This window comes from Phyllobates terribilis, unplaced genomic scaffold (genome assembly GCF_046119375.1).
Source record: "Phyllobates terribilis strain yellow unplaced genomic scaffold, ASM4611937v1 Scaffold_25__1_contigs__length_18738178, whole genome shotgun sequence".
Lineage (NCBI taxonomy): Eukaryota > Metazoa > Chordata > Amphibia > Anura > Dendrobatidae > Phyllobates > Phyllobates terribilis.
Window position 1 is genome coordinate 580,988 of NW_027362785.1, and position 21,522 is coordinate 602,509.

Consider the following 21,522-nt stretch of genomic DNA (forward strand, 5'->3'; position numbering starts at 1 on the left):
AAATTCCCAAGAAGCAAACCGCTATGTATTATGAAAGACCAAGGACAGTTAGAAAATATTTGAAGAAGGTACACCTATGTTTCCGGTGTCTAACTTTAGGCATAGTTCACAAACGCTCAGTGCTTAATTTTATCTACAGTCCACCAGCCTCTGATATTTAATTTTTTGAATACTTCTTCAACTTCTGATGCCTAATTTTACCTCGAAATGCCTTTAGTGTCCAACTTTACTTTTAGTCCACCAACCTCTAGTGCTAAACTTTGTGTTTAGTCCACCAACCTCTAGTGCTAAACTTTACGTTTAGTTCACCAACCTCTAGTGCTAAACCTTACGTTTAGTCCACCAACCTCTAGTGCTAAACTTTACGTTTAGTCCACCAACCTCTAGTGTCCAACTTTACTTTTAGTCCACCAACCTCTAGTGCTAAACTTTACGTTTAGTCCACCAACCTCTAGTGCTAAACTTTACATTTAATCCACCAACCTCTAGTGCTCAACTTTACGTTTAGTCCACCAACCTCTAGTGCTAAACTTTACGTTTAGTCCACCAACCTCTAGTGCTAAACCTTACGTTTAGTCCACCAACCTCTAGTGTCCAACTTTACGTTTAGTCCACCACCCTCTAGTGCTAAACTTTACGTTTAGTCCACCAATCTCTAGTGCTAAACTTTACGTTTAGTCCACCAACCTCTAGTGTCCAACTTTACGTTTAGTCCACCACCCTCTAGTGCTAAACTTTACGTTTAGTCCACCAATCTCTAGTGCTAAACTTTACGTTTAGTCCACCAACCTCTAGTGCTAAACTTTACGTTTAGTCCACCAACCTCTAGTGCTAAACTTTACTTTTAGTCCACCAACCTCTAGTGCTAAACTTTACGTTTAGTCCACCAACCTCTAGTGCTAAACTTTACGTTTAGTCCACCAACCTTACAGTTCTAAACTTTACGTTTAGTCCACCAACCTCTAGTGCTAAACTTTACGTTTAGTCCACCAACCTCTAGTGCTAAACTTTACGTTTAGTCCACCAACCTCTAGTGCTAAACTTTACGTTTAATCCACCAACCTCTAGTGCTCAACTTTACGTTTAGTCCACCACCCTCTAGTGCTAAACTTTACGTTTAGTCCACCAACCTCTAGTGCTAAACTTTACGTTTAGTCCACCAACCTCTAGTGTCCAACTTTACGTTTAGTCCACCAACCTCTAGTGCTAAACTTTACGTTTAGTCCACCAACATCTAGTGCTAAACTTTACGTTTAGTCCACCAACCTCTAGTGCTAAACTTTATGTTTAGTCCACCAACCTCTAGTGCTAAACTTTACGTTTAGTCCACCAACCTCTAGTGCTAAACTTTACGTTTAGTCCACCAACCTCTAGTGTCCAACTTTACGTTTAGTCCACCAACCTCTAGTGCTAAACTTTACGTTTAGTCCACCAACCTCTAGTGCTAAACTTTACGTTTAGTCCACCAACCTTACAGTTCTAAACTTTACGTTTAGTCCACCAACCTCTAGTGCTAAACTTTACGTTTAGTCCACCAACCTCTAGTGCTAAACTTTACGTTTAGTCCACCAACCTCTAGTGCTAAACTTTACGTTTAGTCCACCAACCTCTAGTGCTAAACTTTACGTTTAATCCACCAACCTCTAGTGCTCAACTTTACGTTTAGTCCACCACCCTCTAGTGCTAAACTTTACGTTTAGTCCACCAACCTCTAGTGCTAAACTTTACGTTTAGTCCACCAACCTCTAGTGCTAAACTTTACGTTTAGTCCACCAACCTCTAGTGCTCAACTTTACGTTTAGTCCACCACCCTCTAGTGCTAAACTTTACGTTTAGTCCACCAACCTCTAGTGCTAAACTTTACGTTTAGTCCACCAACATCTAGTGCTAAACTTTACGTTTAGTCCACCAACCTCTAGTGCTAAACTTTATGTTTAGTCCACCAACCTCTAGTGCTAAACTTTACGTTTAGTCCACCAACCTCTAGTGCTAAACTTTACGTTTAGTCCACCAACCTCTAGTGTCCAACTTTACGTTTAGTCCACCAACCTCTAGTGCTAAACTTTACGTTTAGTCCACCAACCTCTAGTGCTAAACTTTACGTTTAGTCCACCAACCTCTAGTGCTAAACTTTACGTTTAGTCCACCAACCTCTAGTGCTAAACTTTACGTTTAGTCCACCAACCTCTAGTGCTAAACTTTACGTTTAATCCACCAACCTCTAGTGCTAAACTTTACGTTTAGTCCACCAACCTCTAGTGTCCAACTTTACTTTTAGTCCACCAACCTCTAGTATCCAACTTTACGTTTAGTCCACCAACCTCTAGTGTCCAACTTTACGTTTAGTCCACCAACCTCTAGTGCTAAACTTTACGTTTAGTCCACCAACCTTCAGTTCTAAACTTTATGTATAATCCACAACCTCTAGTGCCCAATTTTAGGTATTCTCTTGCAGCTTTTGGTGCCAAATTGAGTGCCACACCTGGTTTGATTTTACATCTGAGACTGTGGAGTACCTTTCATTTGGTACCCAGAACTTCTAGTACCCTTGATGTTCACCAAAATAGTGCCAATGGTGAGTTGCAAAAAAAAAATTATCTAATGGGTGAGTAAATTCAAACCAAATTCTGAAGAGCAATGGAAGGAAGGTTTGAAGTTCAGTAAGTTAATTCCTTCAGAGCAGGTACCTTTTTGAAAGATTGTATCTACGAGACTCCTCCTTGAGTGTCTACCTAGGTTCTTCTTTGTGTTAAGTTATAGAAGGGCGGAAAGAACGTGGGTAAGCATTTCATGTGTATGTTGTGAAGGGTTGTTGGCATTATCAAAACTGCTTGTGTCTGTTGTTTTTTTCACTCCTATCAAAGAAAATAAGCGAATAAGGCATTGTTACTAGATCAGGAGTAGGAGGAACTTCCTTAAAAAGGATGAAGGCACCTCAATCTTGCCACATATTTTACAATTTTTGGGAAACAACTCCACCTACTCCTCAACCGATGGTGATATATCCAGTCTTCTTTTTGGAAAAGATGGATGCTCTATTGCAGAACCTCCATGGGGTCATCAAGAAAGGAAGACAATTGGTTGTTAGACAAAATAAAAGAAAGAGAGTTTTCCTTTTATACGGTTGTTATATCATGAAGGGTACATGGTCATACAGCATGAACCGGCATGATCGACAGCCTTCAGGCATCACAGATGGTCCATGATCTAGGCCTATAACTCTGAGCCAACGACTACTTCAGTAGCACAGATGTACAAACATAAATATTCGGGTTTATACTAATCGTTTTCATTCTCTGTTTGTTTTGTGTTGTAGCCCTCAAAAGTCCAGCTGCATTCCAGGAGCAGAGGAAAAACTTGGAGCGAGCCAAGGTAGCGAAACCTTTCTTCATAAATCAGATGTGATGTAGCTAGATCTAAATACTCAATGCTCTACTGGGTCTTGTGAGAAATGTAAGGATGTTGGGGGGGGTAGTATCTGGTAAACACAACCTTCGAAAATTACAAGGTGCCAAGAACCCATGTGATCGTTGACACTGAGCCGACCGAACTTCGGAACAGTTGTCAAAGAGAGTTCTGGAACTTTTAACACTACATCTTTCGGAATGTCTCCTAATTTGTTGGCTTACTCTTTGCGTAGTCGTTGACTTGTCATCAAGATGCCATGACCTTAAATGTATGCTGTATAAAGGGGGGAACATCCATGTCTGACAGTAGGGTAGATGGGAGGTTACATAGATAGAGAAGTCTCCTTTTTTCCAAACCAGAGCAGATAGAAACTTCCAAGAGGGTCTCTCTACTGGAGGACCTAGCAACCTTGGGATCTATGGAATACCTCGTTTCTCTTGGGTGGCACCGCAGGAAATCGAAATACTTGCTTTCCCACAGCATACCAATGATCACTAGTGAATCAAGCAGGAGGACAACTTGTGACCAGTGTATTTTCAGGGAGGGCACCATTCTGGAAGGAAAAACAAATAAGGAGGGAACATCCATGATAATTTGGCCCAACTGGAATTTATGTATGATTTATATTCTCTTTATTGACTTTCTGACTCTCTTGTAGAGTGAAGAATATTTGAAGCACAAGGTCAGAAGCAGGCCAGAAACGTCCGATCCTATAGATATGCACATTTTACAAGGTAAGCTGGAAGTCCATTTTGGCCGTGTTATGTAGACTCCTCGAATTCGGGTGACTTGGCGAAACATTTGCGTATATTACATATCCAATCAATACGATATTGAGCTTTACTAAATTTGGTCTTGTAGAATCATCTGCTGAAGGTTCAGCTCAGGCAGCCCAAATGAAACTGAAAAGGGCTCGACTTGCTGACGACCTCAACGAAAGGATTGCCCTCAGACCGGGCCCATTAGAACTTGTGGAAAAGAATATAATCCCTCTCGAATCTACTGTGAAAGAGGCCATGAAAGGTAAACGGGTTCCCCTCTCCATCTTGGCATGAGTTGACGCTCAACTTTCTAAACCTCTACCGTGTCTAGATATGGATACCCTGTTCTGTAGAGTCCAGTGGCTTTAGACATCACAATTCCAGTGGACCTTTTTAGAAATATCTTGAATATCCTTGGGGGGGAAGGAAGGGGTTGGAGTTTGATTTAGGTGCCATCACAAAGCCTCGTAAAAACTATTTTGGAAACTGGACGTGCCCTATTCCCCCAGCGCTGTTCTAGTGTTGAGTTGTCGAGATGTTTGGCAACAGGTTGAAGATTTCTTCATGACGATAAGTCTCGGCAATCAAGATGTTTGGACTGTTAACAGAGTTTCTCTTAGAATAATGATTTACAACCATCCCGGTGGTATTATATCTTCACTGGTCCAAACCTATAAAGTAGGATCATCTGGCTTTAACCTCTTGCAGATAAAATGTTTAGACACTGCAAAGTGCAGTCGAGTTATTTACGTAATCTCTCCCGACTTGAGTGAAGTGGAATAAGCCAAAACCTTAATAATTTCCAAACCAAGGGCAGCTTTGTCTGCATTCTTGGCTGGCACATAGCTGAGAGCTGATATCATAGCCCTATTTACGTTACCAGCTTCCTGTCAACGCTCGTAGCTAGCCATTGATGGAGAGCAGTGGGATTATTAAGACCTTGGGTCCCATTCCTACCTGTCATTGTGGTCTACCACCAACCGATGAACAAATCTGTTCTCGTGCTTTGTGTAATGTCCTGAGAAAAGTCTCAGCAATTGATTTTAATTGTGGTTACAATTGAGGAGATGTAGTGATTGCATTGGGAATCGTGATTTAATGTATATAGTTATTAAGTAAAAGAGTTCTGATAATAAAGATGGTGGTTTACTTGGTTGCGATGACATTTGATGTATCTCCAGATTGCAAGAGTATCAATAAGTAAATACATTAAAGACTTGATTTAATCCCATGAAACGTTTGAAGGGTTTTTAGGAATAGTAAAAAGTTTCAGAGATATATGTGAGACCAGTCTGGAATTACAGTACTTTTCCCTTCACCCATGACAGCACACCTGAAATATACGGGTGCTGTCATGGGTTCTGGAAAAACCAGCTACCGGTAAGTAACCTTGGTGTTTTCCCTTCACCCATGACAGCACACCTGAAATATACGGGTGCTGTCATGGGTTCTGGAAAAATCGGCTACCGGTAAGTAACCTTGGTGTTTTCCCTTCACCCATGACAGCACACCTGAAATATACGGGTGCTGTCATAGGTTCTGGAAAAAACGGCTACCGGTAAGTAACCTTGGTGTTTTCCCTTCACCCATGACAGCATACCTGAAATATACGGGTGCTGTCATGGGTTCTGGAAAAACCGGCTACCGGTAAGTAACCTTGGTGTTTTCCCTTCACCCTTGACAGCACACCTGAAATATACGGGTGCTGTCATGGGTTCTGGAAAAACCGGCTACCGGTAAGTAACCTTGGTGTTTTCCCTTCACCCATGACAGCACACCTGAAATATACGGGTGCTGTCATGGGTTCTGGAAAAACCGGCTACCGGTAAGTAACCTTGGTGTTTTCCCTTCACCCATGACAGCACACCTGAAATATACGGGTGCTGTCATGGGTTCTGGAAAAACCGGCTACCGGTAAGTAACCTTGGTGTTTTCCCTTCACTCATGACAGCACACCTGAAATATACGGGTGCTGTCATGGGTTCTGGAAAAACCGGCTACCGGTAAGTAACCTTGGTGTTTTCCCTTCACCCATGACAGCACCCGTATATTTCAGGTGTGCTGTCATGGGTTCTGGAAAAAACGGCTAACGGTAAGTAACCTTGGTGTTTTATATGATGACCACCCAGGTTTTTGTCACAGGACAGGTCCGTGTAAAGGGTGATGGAGGAGCCTGGCAGAAATAACTTCCACCAATTTGTCATACGATTGCCCGTATCATGTGTTGCTTACAAGGGTCAGTTGCACCTGCTTGTAGATTAGGAGCTCTGTTTTATATCACATGTTATCAGGTCTCGGGAGGGAAGTGATTAAGGCCAGAGGTTTCTTATCCCTTGTCTACATTTAGTTATGTGACTCCTCAGTGATAACATTTAGTGTTTCTTCTACTCCACCACTGGGGAGGTTAAGGTTGACTCTATTTTCTTCTTCATTTACAGGCAATTCAGCGAATTACTCCAAACCGGTGGACGCCTTTGCTTTTGAAGAAGACAGCAGCAACGACGACGAGTCCCCTGATCAAGAGAGAAGCGATGACTGTCAGGGAATTTCATCTTCATCTCCACAAGAGACCAAAAATATGGATGACCATAGTTCTCCAGACTCTGGTTCCGCACAGGTATGGATTATGTCCGGATGTTAAACATACCTTGGTGGCCAAAGACATTAAAAAAAATTATTGGCTGTGGTCTTCCCAGACAACAACATCTAATATAGTAGATTTACATCTAAATCAGTCATAGACCATTTTAATGAATTTGCTGTCTACTATGTTCTTGAATGTTGGTATTGTCTAACAAGGACTCATTGTTCTAGGCAGGGCTGTGGAGTTGGTAAGCCAAACCTCCGACTCCTCAATTTCTATGACATCGACTCCCGACTCCACGACTCCGACTCCACGACTCCGACTCCACGACTCCAACTCCACAGCCCTGCTTCTAGGACATTATAGCTTCAAAGGATATCCAATCTACATTAACTGTTTTTGTTAACTCATACATTTCAGGTAGACTCATCCTTGTAGGTCACCATCTTCAATAGATTATTTTAGACTGTATTTTCTTGGGGTGGTTGGCCTAAACACTGAATACAACTTGTATATGGTTCTTCCATACAGTATCTATTATAGTTGACCCATTGACGGTCTTCTGGAAATGTAGACTCTTGGTGGTCTAGGCCAAAACATTGACTACAAGCATGTGTTCCCAGTCAATGACTCTTCTGGTTGACCTTTTATTGTTTGAGGGACTTATTTTTGTGCAAGACCATAGACAGTCTTAAGTGGATGAAGGTCTGATATGTTCTTGGCGGACATTGTTGGGGTTGTTGTGTCCTTGGTGGATATACTTGTACATTGTTGGGGTTGTTGTGTTCTTGGTGGATATACTTGTACATTGTTGGGGTTGTTGTGTTCTTGGTGGATATACTTGTACATTGTTGGGGTTGTTGTGTTCTTGGTGGATATACTTGTACATTGTTGGGGTTGTTGTGTTCTTGGTGGATATACTTGTACATTGTTGGGGTTGTTGTGTTCTTGGTGGATATACTTGTACATTGTTGGGGTTGTTGAGTGACACTCTAGTTGGGGAGCTTCAAATGCAAAGAATAATTGGAGAATTGACCTTCGGTGAGGTGGAACGTGTCGTTTGTCATGTAGGTTGACTCGGAAAATACATAATCTTGAAGTCTACACCTAACGTTGTTTAGGTTGTCCACTTGACGTAACACAGGGCCGGTAAACTCTCCATCTTGTGACCATTCTTAGAAGATAGCAATGTTCTGCATTGGGTTATACAGAGGGATTGTTAACCCAAGATACGACAGAACTTTGGCATGGGATTTCTTACTCCTCATTCCTCTGTCTTTGTAACACTGTGTACTTGGCATAACGACCCTCTATTTTCCAAGCTCGGAGGGCAGACGGCCAAGGTATTGTCTGCACGCTGCGTCTAATTACCGATCGCTAATAAAATATGATTGGTCTCGGAGGCCGGTTGGTTGTAGTGAGGGCATCATGTTCACACTCAAAGCCATCAAGGCTTTTAAGCGAAAAAAAAAATATATATATATATAGTTTATGAAGTTTTAGAAAGTTGGTTAAAAAAAATAGGATCGACTGTGAACCATACAAGTGTTATTTTATAGACCTGTTTTATTAAAATAACATTTCTGTATTTTATAGAAATATATTTTATTAAACTGAATTACAGATTTTTTTTTTTTTTAAATATAAGCTGTTAATTAATCGTATCTAAAGAAAAAATATCTATATATTTTTGTTAATCGTATCTAAAGAAAAAAAATATATATTTTTTTTTTTTTTTTTATTTTCTAGGAAAAAGTTTAAAAAAGTTTTACTTTTTCATTTAATTTATTTATTTTATAGAATGATATTTAAAATGTTATTATTTTTTTTAATTCATTTACCGGTAAATTCATTTTATTAATTTGGAGGTTCAGGTTAAAAGTAGTCTGTTTTAATTACTCTATTTTAGTTAGAATTATTGTCTTCTTAATTAATTTTATTTATCTATAGAAAATGCTAAATCTTATAGTTAGCCTATTAAGATGTACAGTACAGACCAAAAGTTTGGACACACCTTCTCATTTAAAGATTTTTCTGTATTTTCTTGACTATGAAAATTGTACATTCACACTGAAGGCATCAAAACTATGAATTACCACATGTGGAATTATATACTTAACAAAAAAGTGTGAAACAACTGAAAATATGTCTTATATTCTAGGTTCTTCACAGTAGCCCCCTTTTGCTTTGATGACTGCTTTGCACACTCTTGGCATTCTCTTGATGAGCTTCAAGAGGTAGTCACCGGAAATGGTCTTCCAACAATCTTGAAGGAGTTCCCAGAGATGCTTAGCACTTGTTGGCCCTTTTGCCTTCACTCTGCGGTCCAGCTCACCCCAAACCATCTCGATTGGGTTCAGGTCTGGTGACTGTGGAGGCCAGGTCATCTGGCGTAGCCCCCCATCACTCTCCTACTTGGTCAAATAGCCCTTACACAGCCTGGAGGTTGTTTTGGGTCATTGTCCTGTTGAAAAATAAATGATGGTCCAACTAAACGCAAACCGGATGGAATAGCATGCCGCTGCAAGATGCTGTGGTAGCCATGCTGGTTCAGTATGCCTTCAATTATGAATAAATCCCCAACAGTGTCACCAGCAAAGCCCCCCCACACCATCACACCTCCTCCTCCATGCTTCACGGTGGGAACCAGGCATGTAGAGTCCATCCGTTCACCTTTTCTGCGTCACACAAAGACACGGTGGTTGGAACCAAAGATCTCAAATTTGGACTCATCAGACCAAAGCACAGATTTCCACTGGTCTATTGTCCATTCTTTGTGTTCTTTAGCCCAAACAAGTCTCTTCTGCTTGTTGCCTGTCCTTAGCAGTGGTTTCCTAGCAGCTATTTTACCATGAAGGTCTGCTGCACAAAGTCTCCTCCTAACAGTTGTTGTAGAGATGTGTCTGCTGCTAGAACTCTGTGTGGCATTGACCTGGTCTCTAATCTGAGCTGCGGTTAACCTGCGATTTCTGAGGCTGGTGACTCGGATAAACTTATCCTCAGAAGCAGAGGTGACTCTTGGTCTTCCTTTCCTGGGGCGGTCCTCATGTGAGCCAGTATCTTTGTAGCGCTTGATGGTTTTTGCAACTGCACTTGGGGACACATTCAAAGTTTTCCCAATTTTTTGGACTGACTGACCTTCATTTCTTAAAGTAATGATGGCCACTCGTTTTTCTTTACTTAGAATTTGTATTATGGCAAGAAAAAGCAGCTAACAGTCTATTCAGTAGGACTATCAGCTGTGTATCCACCAGACTTCTGCACAACACAACTGATGGTCCCAACCCCATTTATAAGGCAAGAAATCCCACTTATTAAACCTGACAGGGCACACCTGTGAAGTGAAAACCATTTCCGGTGACTACCTCTTGAAGCTCATCAAGAGTAATTTAATTTTTTTTTTTTTTTTTCTACACTTTGGGGATTTTGGTTATAAATTTCCTTAAGAAATATCCTGTCGCTAACCGTAACGAGACGATATCCTGATCTAAATGAAATGTTCCCCGGAGATTTAATGTTCGGAGCCTGCCAAGTTTAGGTTACAGACCCGCTTGCTCCTTGGGTCGTCCTAAACTTAAGATTCTTAACCCTCATTTTCCCGACACTGAATGGATTAAAGAATTGTCGCCTTTGTCATTTTGGTATCCAAATCATATTAAAAAACACAATTTTCTTCTTTTTCCTTTATGTCAATATTTTTTTTCCCTTGAAAACAAAGGACGCTGTTCCCTACAGTTCCCAATAAATTTTCCCTTCGTAAATCTGTAGCCTATTTGACCGACTGTCATCTTAGACTTTCCGTCTCTAATCCCGCTGCGGTGTCTAAAAGCTCCGGGAACGTCTGGCGTCTCGGAGAGAGAGAGAAGGAAGAAATCTGACGATTTAATCTGAGACCTTTTCTCCACTTACTCCAGAATCATACCCAAGAAAACGAAAATGACCCTCAAGACGATGGCGCTCGTCAGATTCATCCCTGTTCTCTGCACCCAGAAAATCAATCGTCTACGACAGGACATGCCGCCCCTAATTCTGCAACGGTAAAGGTAATTATCAAACGATTTCCTTACAAAAATTGCCAAGATTTCTTGAAAAAAAAAAAATTATTCCAGATGGGTTTTTAAAACACTTACAATAAAGTTTCTGGTGGGATCTCAGGAAATGCTAAAATCTGCCATAGCGATATTGGTCTCTGCAAAAGATGGATCCTCGAGTGGACACAGACAGAAGAGGCCAATTTTTGGGCTCTTTTCAGTCCAATAGCCGGTCATAATGCACAATTCCATATGTTAAATTACGCCATAGTTTTAAAACACTAAAGTTTTGCTCTTGTTTGGATCCCATAGACCAAGTCTACCACAGATTCCAAAAACCGGCACAAGAAACCTAAAGACATCAAGCCCAAAGTGAAAAAGCTAAAATATCACCAATACATTCCTCCGGACCAAAAGGCTGAGAAGTCTCCTCCACCCATGGACTCTGCTTACGCGAGGCTGCTACAACAGCAGCAACTCTTCCTGCAACTGCAGATATTAAGCCAACAGCAGCAGCAACATTTCAACTACCAAGGCATGCACCACTCGCATCTCAAGTATGTATGACCTCCACCTCAGCATACACCTGTAGATAGAGAAAAACCAAAGACTAGCAAAATACCCAAATAACTGGATAAATCGCAAGTGCATAAAAATAATGATAAATAATAAAGGGTATTTAGTTAACATAATGTTAATCAAAATAATGTAAAAGCCATCCAACCACGTCACGGTAACCCTTTTGGGACAGTCCTAACTCTAATATTAGAACCTTACCATTTGTCAAGTGACATACATGTGGATAAGGGCAGAGAGACTGAACCCCTAGTAGAAGCATAGACCTGAGGCAGAATTAAGCTTTCAGCTCAGACAAAGGGCGGCCACACCCTTATATGCACTGAAGCACACTAAACTACAACGAAAAAAAAACACCTGTAGATGTATCGTCATAGACCAGTAAAACTACTTGGTGTTCTAGAACCTTCATGGTCTTTATAGTCCTATTCCTAGAACATTTCATGGCTTGTGGTTCTTCTAGAACAAAATGTATAAAACCACACAAGGAGGTTTGAAGGACCTTATTTTGCCTACATAAAGCAGTCTATCAAAGTATTGACACTGGTCACTAAATATAACATTTTATTTGTGTTTTTTTAAGGCAGCCAAATGAACAAATGACTCGAAACCACAACACGACTATGGTTACTAGTCCTTCACTGTCTCCAGTGAAGACCACGTTCTCTGGACAAGGAAACATGTCGTCTATGAAACCTGGTCTACTGCCTTCTAATCTGGATGATCTGAAAGTAAGTTCTAGGCTGACTTGCAAGTTGGTTGACTATTTGCGTACCCTATATTGGTTGACTCTTTGGGCAACTGCTTGGGTTGGGTTTGTAGGCACTTCATGGTACACCAAATGTCTTGTAGAAGCTTCTACTTCCCCCATTTTTAATGTCAAATGCCTTCTTCTTTTGAAGGTATCTGAGTTGAGGCAACAGCTAAGAATACGTGGCTTGCCTGTATCTGGTACGAAGACCTCACTAATGGAACGACTACGACCCTTTCAGGAGTGCAGCGGCAATACTGTCCAAACGTTTAGTGAAATCACGACTGTCACTTTTCCCGTTACTCCAAATAACTCGGGCTTCCAATCGCACGCATCAGGAGGAGTCATTTCTAATGGGTTTTATCAGTTTGGTAGCACCAGTTCCACTCCACCAATATCCCCGGCCTCTTCGGACCTCTCCGTCAATGGTTCCTTACCAGATACCTTCAGTGATGGACCAATGTCTTCTCCTCAGTTTGGTCTCCACCCTTCGCCTATTCACTTAAGTGCTGAGGACAGTCTAATGAGCAGCATCAACAGCGGTAGCTACCAAGTAGAACTGGAAGGCATGGATGCTGAAAAAGACAAAATGTTGGTGGAGAAGCAGAAGGTCATCAACGAGTTGACCTGGAAGCTTCAGCAAGAGCAAAGACAAGTTGAGGAACTTAGGCTGCAACTTCAGAAGCGAAAAGGGAATTGTGGTTCTCTTGACAAGGCCCTTCCATCTCAACACTTTTTCGGAGTACATATCAAGCAAGAAAAAGTCTCCAGCTGTCCCTTTTCATCTAATCAAATGTCCATGAAACCCCAGGCGAACATTGTATCTGAAAAACATGGATCATGTACAACGCAACCAATGCCTTGTCTGATGAACAACCATTGCATGGCGGCTTCCAACCCGAATTCCATCATGTCTTCCACTTTCCTCAGTCCTCAATGTTCTCCGCAACACTCTCCCATTGGAACTACAAACAGTCCACAGCACATCAGTTTACCCCCATCGCCCAATAACCACTACCTGTTATCTGTATCTCCGAGCTCACAAGGAGACACCCGTAGTGTGTCGCCGCAAGTCAACCACCGGATTAACGCGACACAGGTATGGCACCACTGAGAAATGTTCTCCAAAAAATAAGAGAGTCAATGTATCCTGTAAATGCGCCGGGTACCAAATAAATATTTTCCCCTTCCACTTGTAGAATACTTCGACTTCTGTCTGCTACTCTCCAAACCAGAACACTCTACAGCCACCCTACGTTGATCAATCTGAAAACAAGCAGAATATCAAAGATGGAGTCCCACCAAAAAGTTCATCAGTGTTAGGAAAGGTAAGTTCTTGGTACTGTATGATGCCTTTTTGCAGTGAGACATCATTTCGTAATTCTAAAATCCACAACCTTTCCAAAACCGTTGAGCGTTCTTTGACTCATGGATGTGTCCATGGTGATCATAGGGTTTGGACCTCTTTTTTTTTTTACTGATATTTAGCTATAAAATGTCCAACTTTTGTAATAATCAACCTGGATAGCTTCTGATCATTGGTATCCTAGGATGACGTCAACTCTGTAGGCAAGGTCTTCATCCAGATATCTAAGCAGGTTTTTCGTGGTGCCTTCCAACCAGGCATGGATAAAATCTAGATAGTAGCCTTTGACATTAGCATGGGATCGGATGGAAACATTGACATCCATGTAGCTTGGGATGGGATTTTTGGTCCATGTCCAAAGGACATTTCTTTCTCTCATTTTATATAATCTATTTACTTGCAGATAAATGGTTTACAGCCATCTCCCCAGGCAGGTCAAAAGATTCCCACCCCAGGCACGAATTTCACTAATGCAACCTCGTCAGTTTCCAAGCAGCTTCCCTCCTACGAGGATGCAGTCAGACAGGTAATAAGAACCTAAAATGGCCAATTTTTCATAAATTTTTAGTAGTTTCCTATCGTCCAACCCCCCAAAAAAATGGAATTTTAGATTTGTATTAAGTATATTAGAAATAGAATGAACCCAAGACATGTTAAAATATATACTATTCGTCAGTATTTTTTGGCATGGTAACTCGTTCAACTGGTCCAAAAAATGTCACCATGGAATCCAATGATGTCATCTCTAGATGGTTCCCCGTGGACCTGTAATGGTCCGACTTGAGTCTTTTCAGTTTAGCACTAAAGAAAATATTTCGAAATAAAAATCTAACCTGAATTATTTATTTTTTTTACCGTAAGCCAAATTTCCATAGTATGACCTGTTCATCGAGAACGCTCATTCTGAAGTTGTACTTTTTATGCCATGTGTCAGGGTTGGGGGGTCAGATGTGTTTTTTTTTTACTTTGCCTATACTTTTGGGCCTTAATTCCAATGACGTGTTTCGATATTTTAAACTTTTATACAGGATTTTCATCATTCTTGTATCTCATCTTGATATTTTTCTTCCACAGCAAACAAGGAGTCAACAGATGGATGAACTTCTTGATGTCCTCATTGAAAGTGGAGGTGAGACCTGAACCCTAGTAGGCTACATTATTTATCCGTTGTGACGATTGTGGGTGGGGATCCACTGCGCCAATGGGCTTACCCGGGAGGGGCATGCCTAAGTGGCTACCTGGTCTTCACGAGAGCCTCTGATGGCGAGGATAGGCTTGAGCCGTTTAGATAGCCACCAGGTGCCACTCCAGGGCAGTGTTCAGACCTGCAGCAGCTGACCGAAGAGTCAGAGACACAACTGCAAAGCACAGAGGAAGTAAACAGACATGGTCAGGAAGCCTGAGATCGGGCAGGGCAGCAGAGATTCAGAATACGAAGCCGGGGTCAGACAAAACGAGTACAAGAGCCGGGTCAGTAACGGGAGAGTCAAACAGGAATACACTAAGACTGGGAGCTAGTGACGAACTGCAATTAGGAGTTAAGCTCAGGCAAAGTGTGGAGGGAGGAGCTGCCTAATATATCTCCTGCAATCAGGGGGTAGACAAGGGGAGCAAGACACAGCAGGGTTAAATTCCTGCAAGGTCTGGCCGCACCTTCCTTTAGCCAGCTGGAGGAAGTAGCAGTTCTGGGAGTACTGCAAGAAGCAGCTCTGCAAGATGGCCTTACACAGGGAGGATCAGAGCGGCGAACGCAATGAGTAGAAGTTGTGCGAGTTACCTGTATGACATCCGTAATACAGTCAGTTTGGCTTTGGGGACCTTACTGTTATGTTCTGCTACCAGAGCTAAGGAAAGAGAGGAGATCTGTCCCTACGATAGAACTCAGCTTAATCCCTATGATGTAACAGGGAACCTGATCCTGCGATCAGACCTGCTAAAGTCCTAAGCTAGTCTGTACGGAGACCTATAGATGTGGGGAAGGAATCCCTACAAGTACTAAGGACTGGGAGGAATATGGGACACCTCCTAACAGAAATAGTAGCAGACAGACGAACAAACAAAATATATAGAACATAGAGGTCAGTAGACCAAGCAAACTAACAGAGCTAGATACAGAGCACAGGCTAGCTAGAAAGTAGATATACAATGAAGTCCAGCAAAGCCAGAAGGGCGGAGCAGGATTAAATAGGCCAACAAGGTCATGTGACCAGCAAAGGAAAAAACCTAAGAGCAAGGTTCTAACAGTACCCCCCCTTCTAAGAGGATCCTCCGGATCCCCTAGGACCAGGCTTATCAGGAAATCTCCTGTGAAACGCTCTGATAAGTCTGGACGCGGAAACATCATCCGACCTCACCCAAGAGTTATCCTCGGGTCCGAAACCTTTCCAGGCCACAAGATACTGCAAACTACCTCTATACCGTCTAGAGTCAAGGATGCGAGAAATTTCATATTCCCCGTCCTCCACCACCGGAGGAACAGAGGCAGAGGCGTCACCATCCAACACAACAGCTTTTTTCAACAGAGAGACATGAAATACCGGATTAATTCTCCAGGAGGTAGGAACCTCCAACCTAACAGCAGATTGGTTGACAACCTGAAGCACCTTAAAGGGCCCTACAAACTTGGGACCCAATTTCTTAGAAGGAATCCTCAACCGCAGATTCCTAGAGGACAACCAAACCATGTCACCAACAGCGAACAAAACCTCCTGTCGTTTCCTATCAAAGTAGTCTTTAGATTTTCTGTTGGCCTCCTGAAGATTACCACGCACATCCGTCCAAACTCTTTCCAAATCACCGGAAAAATTCTCCTCCTCAGGCACGGCAGATCCCAACTTGGAGAACGACCCAAACGACGGATGTCTCCCAGAACAACAAAAAAAAGGCGAACAACCAGCAGAAGAAGATGTATGATTGTTCAGAGCAAATTCGGCAAGTGGCAGAAACTCAGACCACCCCTCTTGATTGTCTGCCACAAAACAACGCAAGAACTGCTCAACATCCTGGTTTTTCCTTTCTGTCTGGCCATTAGATTCAGGATGATATCCGGACGAAAACGACAAATGAATTCCCAACCTGTCACAAAAGGCACGCCAAAAACGAGCCACGAACTGAGGACCCCTATCAGAAACAATGTCAGTAGGAACGCCATGAAGTCTGACAATTTCCTTGACAAAGGCCTTAGCGAGAGTTTTAGCGCAGGGCAGTTTGACGAAGGGAACCAAGTGACACATCTTGCTAAAACGGTCCACGACCACCCAGATGACAGTAAAACCCTCAGAGGGGGAAGGTCAGTTATAAAGTCCATAGCCAAATGTGTCCAAGGAGCACTGGGGACCTCCAAAGGACAAAGCAACCCCGCAGCAGGAGTATGTGAGGACTTAGATCTAGCACATATAGTACATTGACGCACCCACTTAATGACTTCCTTCTGCCATCCAGGCCACCAAAAACTGCGACCCACCAGTCTCTTGGTCTCAGAGATTCCGGGATGACCTGCCAACCGAGATTCGTGACACTCAACAAACAAATCTCTCCTAAAGGTCCCAGGCACAAACAACCTCCCATGAGGAGTGTTAGATGGGGCATTCTCCTGAGCTTTAAGAATCTCATCTTCCAAAACGGAGTCCAAAGCAGCTATCACAACACCTTCTTGTAAAATGTTCTCCTCTTTCTCAGCACCGACTATGGGAGAAAAACTGCGAGACAAGGCATCCGCCTTAACATTCTTAGTACCAGGGATGTAAGTAACGGAGAAATTAAACCGCGAGAAAAACAGTGCCCACCTAGCCTGACGGGCATTCAGGCGCTTGGCAGCATCAAGATATATCAGATTTTTATGATCCGTAAGAACCTGAACGGGAAATTCCGCACCTTCCAAGAAGTGGCGCCAGTGTTCAAATGCGAGTTTAATAGCCAATAATTCCCGATTACCAATATCGTAATTCAGTTCAGTCTCCGAAAATTTTTTTGAAAAAAAGGCACAGGGATGTAATCCATCCCCGTTATCCTGAGACAATACTGCGCCAACCCCCACAGAGGAAGCATCAACCTCAACCAAAAACGGCCTAGTAACATCAGGCTGCATAAGGATGGGAGCAGAGGTGAACCTCTCCTTGAGATACACAAAAGCTTCAATGGCCTCAGAAGACCACTGAACCGCATCAGCACCTTTCCTGGTGAGATCGGTCAGAGGTTTGACAATACTAGAAAAATTTTTTATGAATTTTCTGTAGTAATTGGCGAAACCCAAAAACCTCTGTATCGATTTCAAACCAATAGGCCTAGGCCATTCCTGCACAGCCTGAACCTTGTTTTAAACGTCTCAACTCAGTCTCAGCTGATGCCACACGGTCAGGATCATCATATAATAGCCCCAAAGCAGAAAAAAAACTATCCACTGATCTGAAGCATGAATCACTAGGTTGCAAAGAAAAGGCCCACTCCTGAGGCTCTTTGCGCAAAAGTGACATTATGAACCCTACGCGCTGGGATTCATCCCCAGAGGACTTAGGTCTCAAACGAAAATACAATAAGCAAGCATTTTTAAATGAAAAAAATTCTCGGTGTTCACCAAAAAACAAATCCGGCAAACATACCTTAGGCTCCAAGAAATGTGCTCCAGGACAGTTACTCACGTGCTGACGGAGCTCGGCCACTTCCAGAGAGAGTCCCTGCAGGCAATGAACCAAATCCTGAACCGACACCATGATGGAACAGAAAAATCTTTCCTTAGAGAATTTGCTGGCTGGACTTACTGTTATGTTCTGCTACCAGAGCTAAGGAAAGAGAGGAGATCTGTCCCTACTATAAGACTCAGCTGAATCCCTACGATGTAACAGGGGACCTGATCCTGCGATCAGACCTGCTAAAGTCCTAAGCTAGTCTGTACGGAGACCTATAGATGTGGGGAAGGAATCCCTACAAGTACTAAGGACTGGGAGGAATATGGGACACCTCCTAACAGAAATAGTAGCAGACAGACGAACAAACAAAATATATAGAACATAGAGGTCCGTAGACCAAGCAAACTAACAGAGTTAGATACAGAGCACAGGCTAGCTAGAAAGTAGATATACAATGAAGTCCAGCAAAGCCAGAAGGGCGGAGCAGGATTAAATAGGCCAACAAGGTCATGTGACCAGCAAAGGAAAAAAAACTAAGAGCAAGGTTCTAACACTTACAATGCCCAAGAATAAAGTTCTTTGTTGGTGAATGCTATTATATAAGATTGTCACATGTCTTTAAGTGTCTTTTTTTTTAACCTACAGAAATGCCAGCCAATGCCAAAGATGAAAGGTCATGTGGGCAAAAGCTCAATCAGTTGAGTGTGTCAACTGGAAACCCAAGCGTGACCACCTCAAACTCCCATCTTCCATACGAAAACTGTTCGAACAATGACAGCCATCTTGAAGTCTTACTCAGCACTCATAGCCCCATGGGAAGACCTAATGAAATACCACTGCTTAAAATTGGAAACGATGATCCACACTTTGAGCGCGTGATTGACGGGTTTTCTGGAAAAAGTTCTGAGGAAATGTTAGAAACTTCTTTATCTCCCATGGAGACCCAATTGTCCCCATCATCTGTAGACAGCAATGGTCTTCAGCATCTGAGTTTTACTGAATCGCCTTGGGAGACAATGGAGTGGTTGGACTTAACGCCACCAAGTTCAGCCACAGGTTTGGGGTCGCTCACCACTACTGGTCCCAGTATCTTCAACACTGATTTTCTTGATGTAACAGATCTCAACTTAAACAATGCAATGGTCCTGCACTTAGAACAATGGTAAAGTCCTGTTTGATAAAACAATGCAAACTATCAAAAAACTGACCTTACCCGTATACGTCTCAGAAATGTGGGGAATATCGGTACACAGAGCTTTCAATTTTGCTATAAATAACCAAAAATATCCTCTAGATTGTACAAAATATCCATGAAATTCCATCAATTTATTGGAGAAGATCACTCATGCTTCATTCTGGTTTAGCCTTGGACAAGCAAACAAGGACAATCAACGACCCACTGTATGTAAGTTTAGAGTTCACTGTATCTGAGGACTGCAAAAGGTGGCAATAGACCAAGGAGTAGCCATCACCGCCTCAGTCCCACCCAAGGCATCCAAGAGGAACCTTTATAGACTCGAAAGAACTGGTAATCTCCATTGTTGGATAGTGTACATTATAAAGGGTTGTACCACTTCTTTTCTGGACTGTGGTTAAATACCAGAACATTTTTTTTCTCGTTACTGAGTTTTGAGAAATTTTACGGTTCTACTGCATTTTGTTTTTTGTATTTATGTTGGGGGGTCACCGTTTCATTATTGTCTTTTAAGAACTGCACTTGTTTGGATTGCTAAATCTAGCCACGAAAAAACGATTTGAAAGAACTGGTAGACCCCCAGAGCTTATGGGGGAAACATATGGTATATATTTCGGAAATTGGAACCACTATTGACCCAACTGTGGTCCATGCATCTAACAAACATTAGTGGTCTACTGGGGCACGTCTATTGACCTTGGATCCTTAGTCGATCATTCCAAGGTTGTTAGGATTCCTTAACTAAAATCTGGTGTCTATGGAAGACCCTAGGGTTACACCCAGTTTTTTTAAACTAGCCATGGATCCATATGTTCTGACCACCAAAAAACGATTTGAAAGAACTGGTAGACCCCCAGAGCTTACGGGGGAAACATATGGTATATATTTCGGAAATTGGAACCACTATTGACCCAACTGTGGTCCATGCATCTAACAAACATTAGTGGTCTACCGGGGCACGTCTATTGACCTTGGATCCTTAGTCGATCATTCCAAGGTTGTTAGGATTCCTTAACTAAAATCTGGTGTCTATGGAAGACCCTAGGGTTACACCCACTTTTTAAACTAGCCATGGATCCATATGTTCTGACCACCAAAAAACGATTTGAAAGAACTGGTAGACCCCCAGAGCTTATGGGGGAAACATATGGTATATATTTCGGAAATTGGAACCACTATTGACCCAACTGTGGTCCATGCATCTAACAAACGTTAGTGGTCTACCGGGGCACATCTATTGACCTTGGATCCTTAGTCGATCATTCCAAGGTTGTTAGGATTCCTTAACTAAAATCTGGTGTCTATGGAAGACCCTAGGGTTACACCCAGTTTTTTTAAACTAGCCATGGATCCATATGTTCTGACCACCAAAAAACGATTTGAAAGAACTGGTAGACCCCCAGAGCTTACGGGGGAAACATATGGTATATATTTCGGAAATTGGAACCACTATTGACCCAACTGTGGTCCATGCATCTAACAAACGTTAGTGGACTACCGGGGCACATCTATTGACCTTGGATCCTTAGTCGATCATTCCAAGGTTGTTAGGATTCCTTAACTAAAATCTGGTGTCTATGGAAGACCCTAGGGTTACACCCAGTTTTTTTAAACTAGCCATGGATCCATATGTTCTGACCACCAAAAAACGATTTGAAAGAACTGGTAGACCCCCAGAGCTTACGGGGGAAACATATGGTATATATTTCGGAAATTGGAACCACTATTGACCCAACTGTGGTCCATGCATCTAACAAACATTAGTGGTCTACCGGGGCACGTCTATTGACCTTGGATCCTTAGTCGATCATTCCAAGGATGTTAGGATTCCTTAACTAAAATCTGGTGTCTATGGAAGACCCTAGGGTTACACCCAGTTTTTTTAAACTAGCCATGGATCCATATGTTCTGACCACCAAAAAACGATTTGAAAGAACTGGTAGACCCCCAGAGCTTACGGGGGAAACATATGGTATATATTTCGGAAATTGAAACCACTATTGACCCAACTGTGGTCCATGCATCTAACAAACATTAGTGGTCTACCGGGGCACGTCTATTGACCTTGGATCCTTAGTCGATCATTCCAAGGTTGTTAGGATTCCTTAACTAAAATCTGGTGTCTATGGAAGACCCTAGGGTTACACCCAGTTTTTTTAAACTAGCCATGGATCCATATGTTCTGACCACGAAAAAACGATTTGAAAGAACTGGTAGACCCCCAG

The 21,522-nt window shown here is 42.3% G+C and overlaps 1 protein-coding gene across 3 annotated transcripts in view; it reads left to right on the top strand.

Annotated features, from left to right (window-relative positions):
* MYOCD (myocardin) overlaps positions 1-21,462 on the top strand; it is a 78,764-nt gene extending 57,302 nt beyond the window's left edge. For 2 of the 3 annotated variants that reach the window (XM_073660245.1, XM_073660246.1), the window contains 12 exons: positions 3,317-3,372; positions 4,067-4,142; positions 4,270-4,431; positions 6,608-6,786; positions 10,668-10,796; positions 11,097-11,341; positions 11,944-12,091; positions 12,263-13,210; positions 13,311-13,439; positions 13,881-14,003; positions 14,552-14,606; positions 18,748-21,462. In XM_073660245.1, the coding sequence (XP_073516346.1) occupies positions 3,317-3,372; positions 4,067-4,142; positions 4,270-4,431; positions 6,608-6,786; positions 10,668-10,796; positions 11,097-11,341; positions 11,944-12,091; positions 12,263-13,210; positions 13,311-13,439; positions 13,881-14,003; positions 14,552-14,606; positions 18,748-19,268 (2,771 nt within the window). In that variant the 3' untranslated portion in view covers positions 19,269-21,462. The remainder of the gene's footprint in view (positions 1-3,316; positions 3,373-4,066; positions 4,143-4,269; positions 4,432-6,607; positions 6,787-10,667; positions 10,797-11,096; positions 11,342-11,943; positions 12,092-12,262; positions 13,211-13,310; positions 13,440-13,880; positions 14,004-14,551; positions 14,607-18,747) is intronic. The other variant, XM_073660247.1, reaches the window with a different exon arrangement.
* Positions 21,463-21,522: the final 60 nt, after the last annotated feature.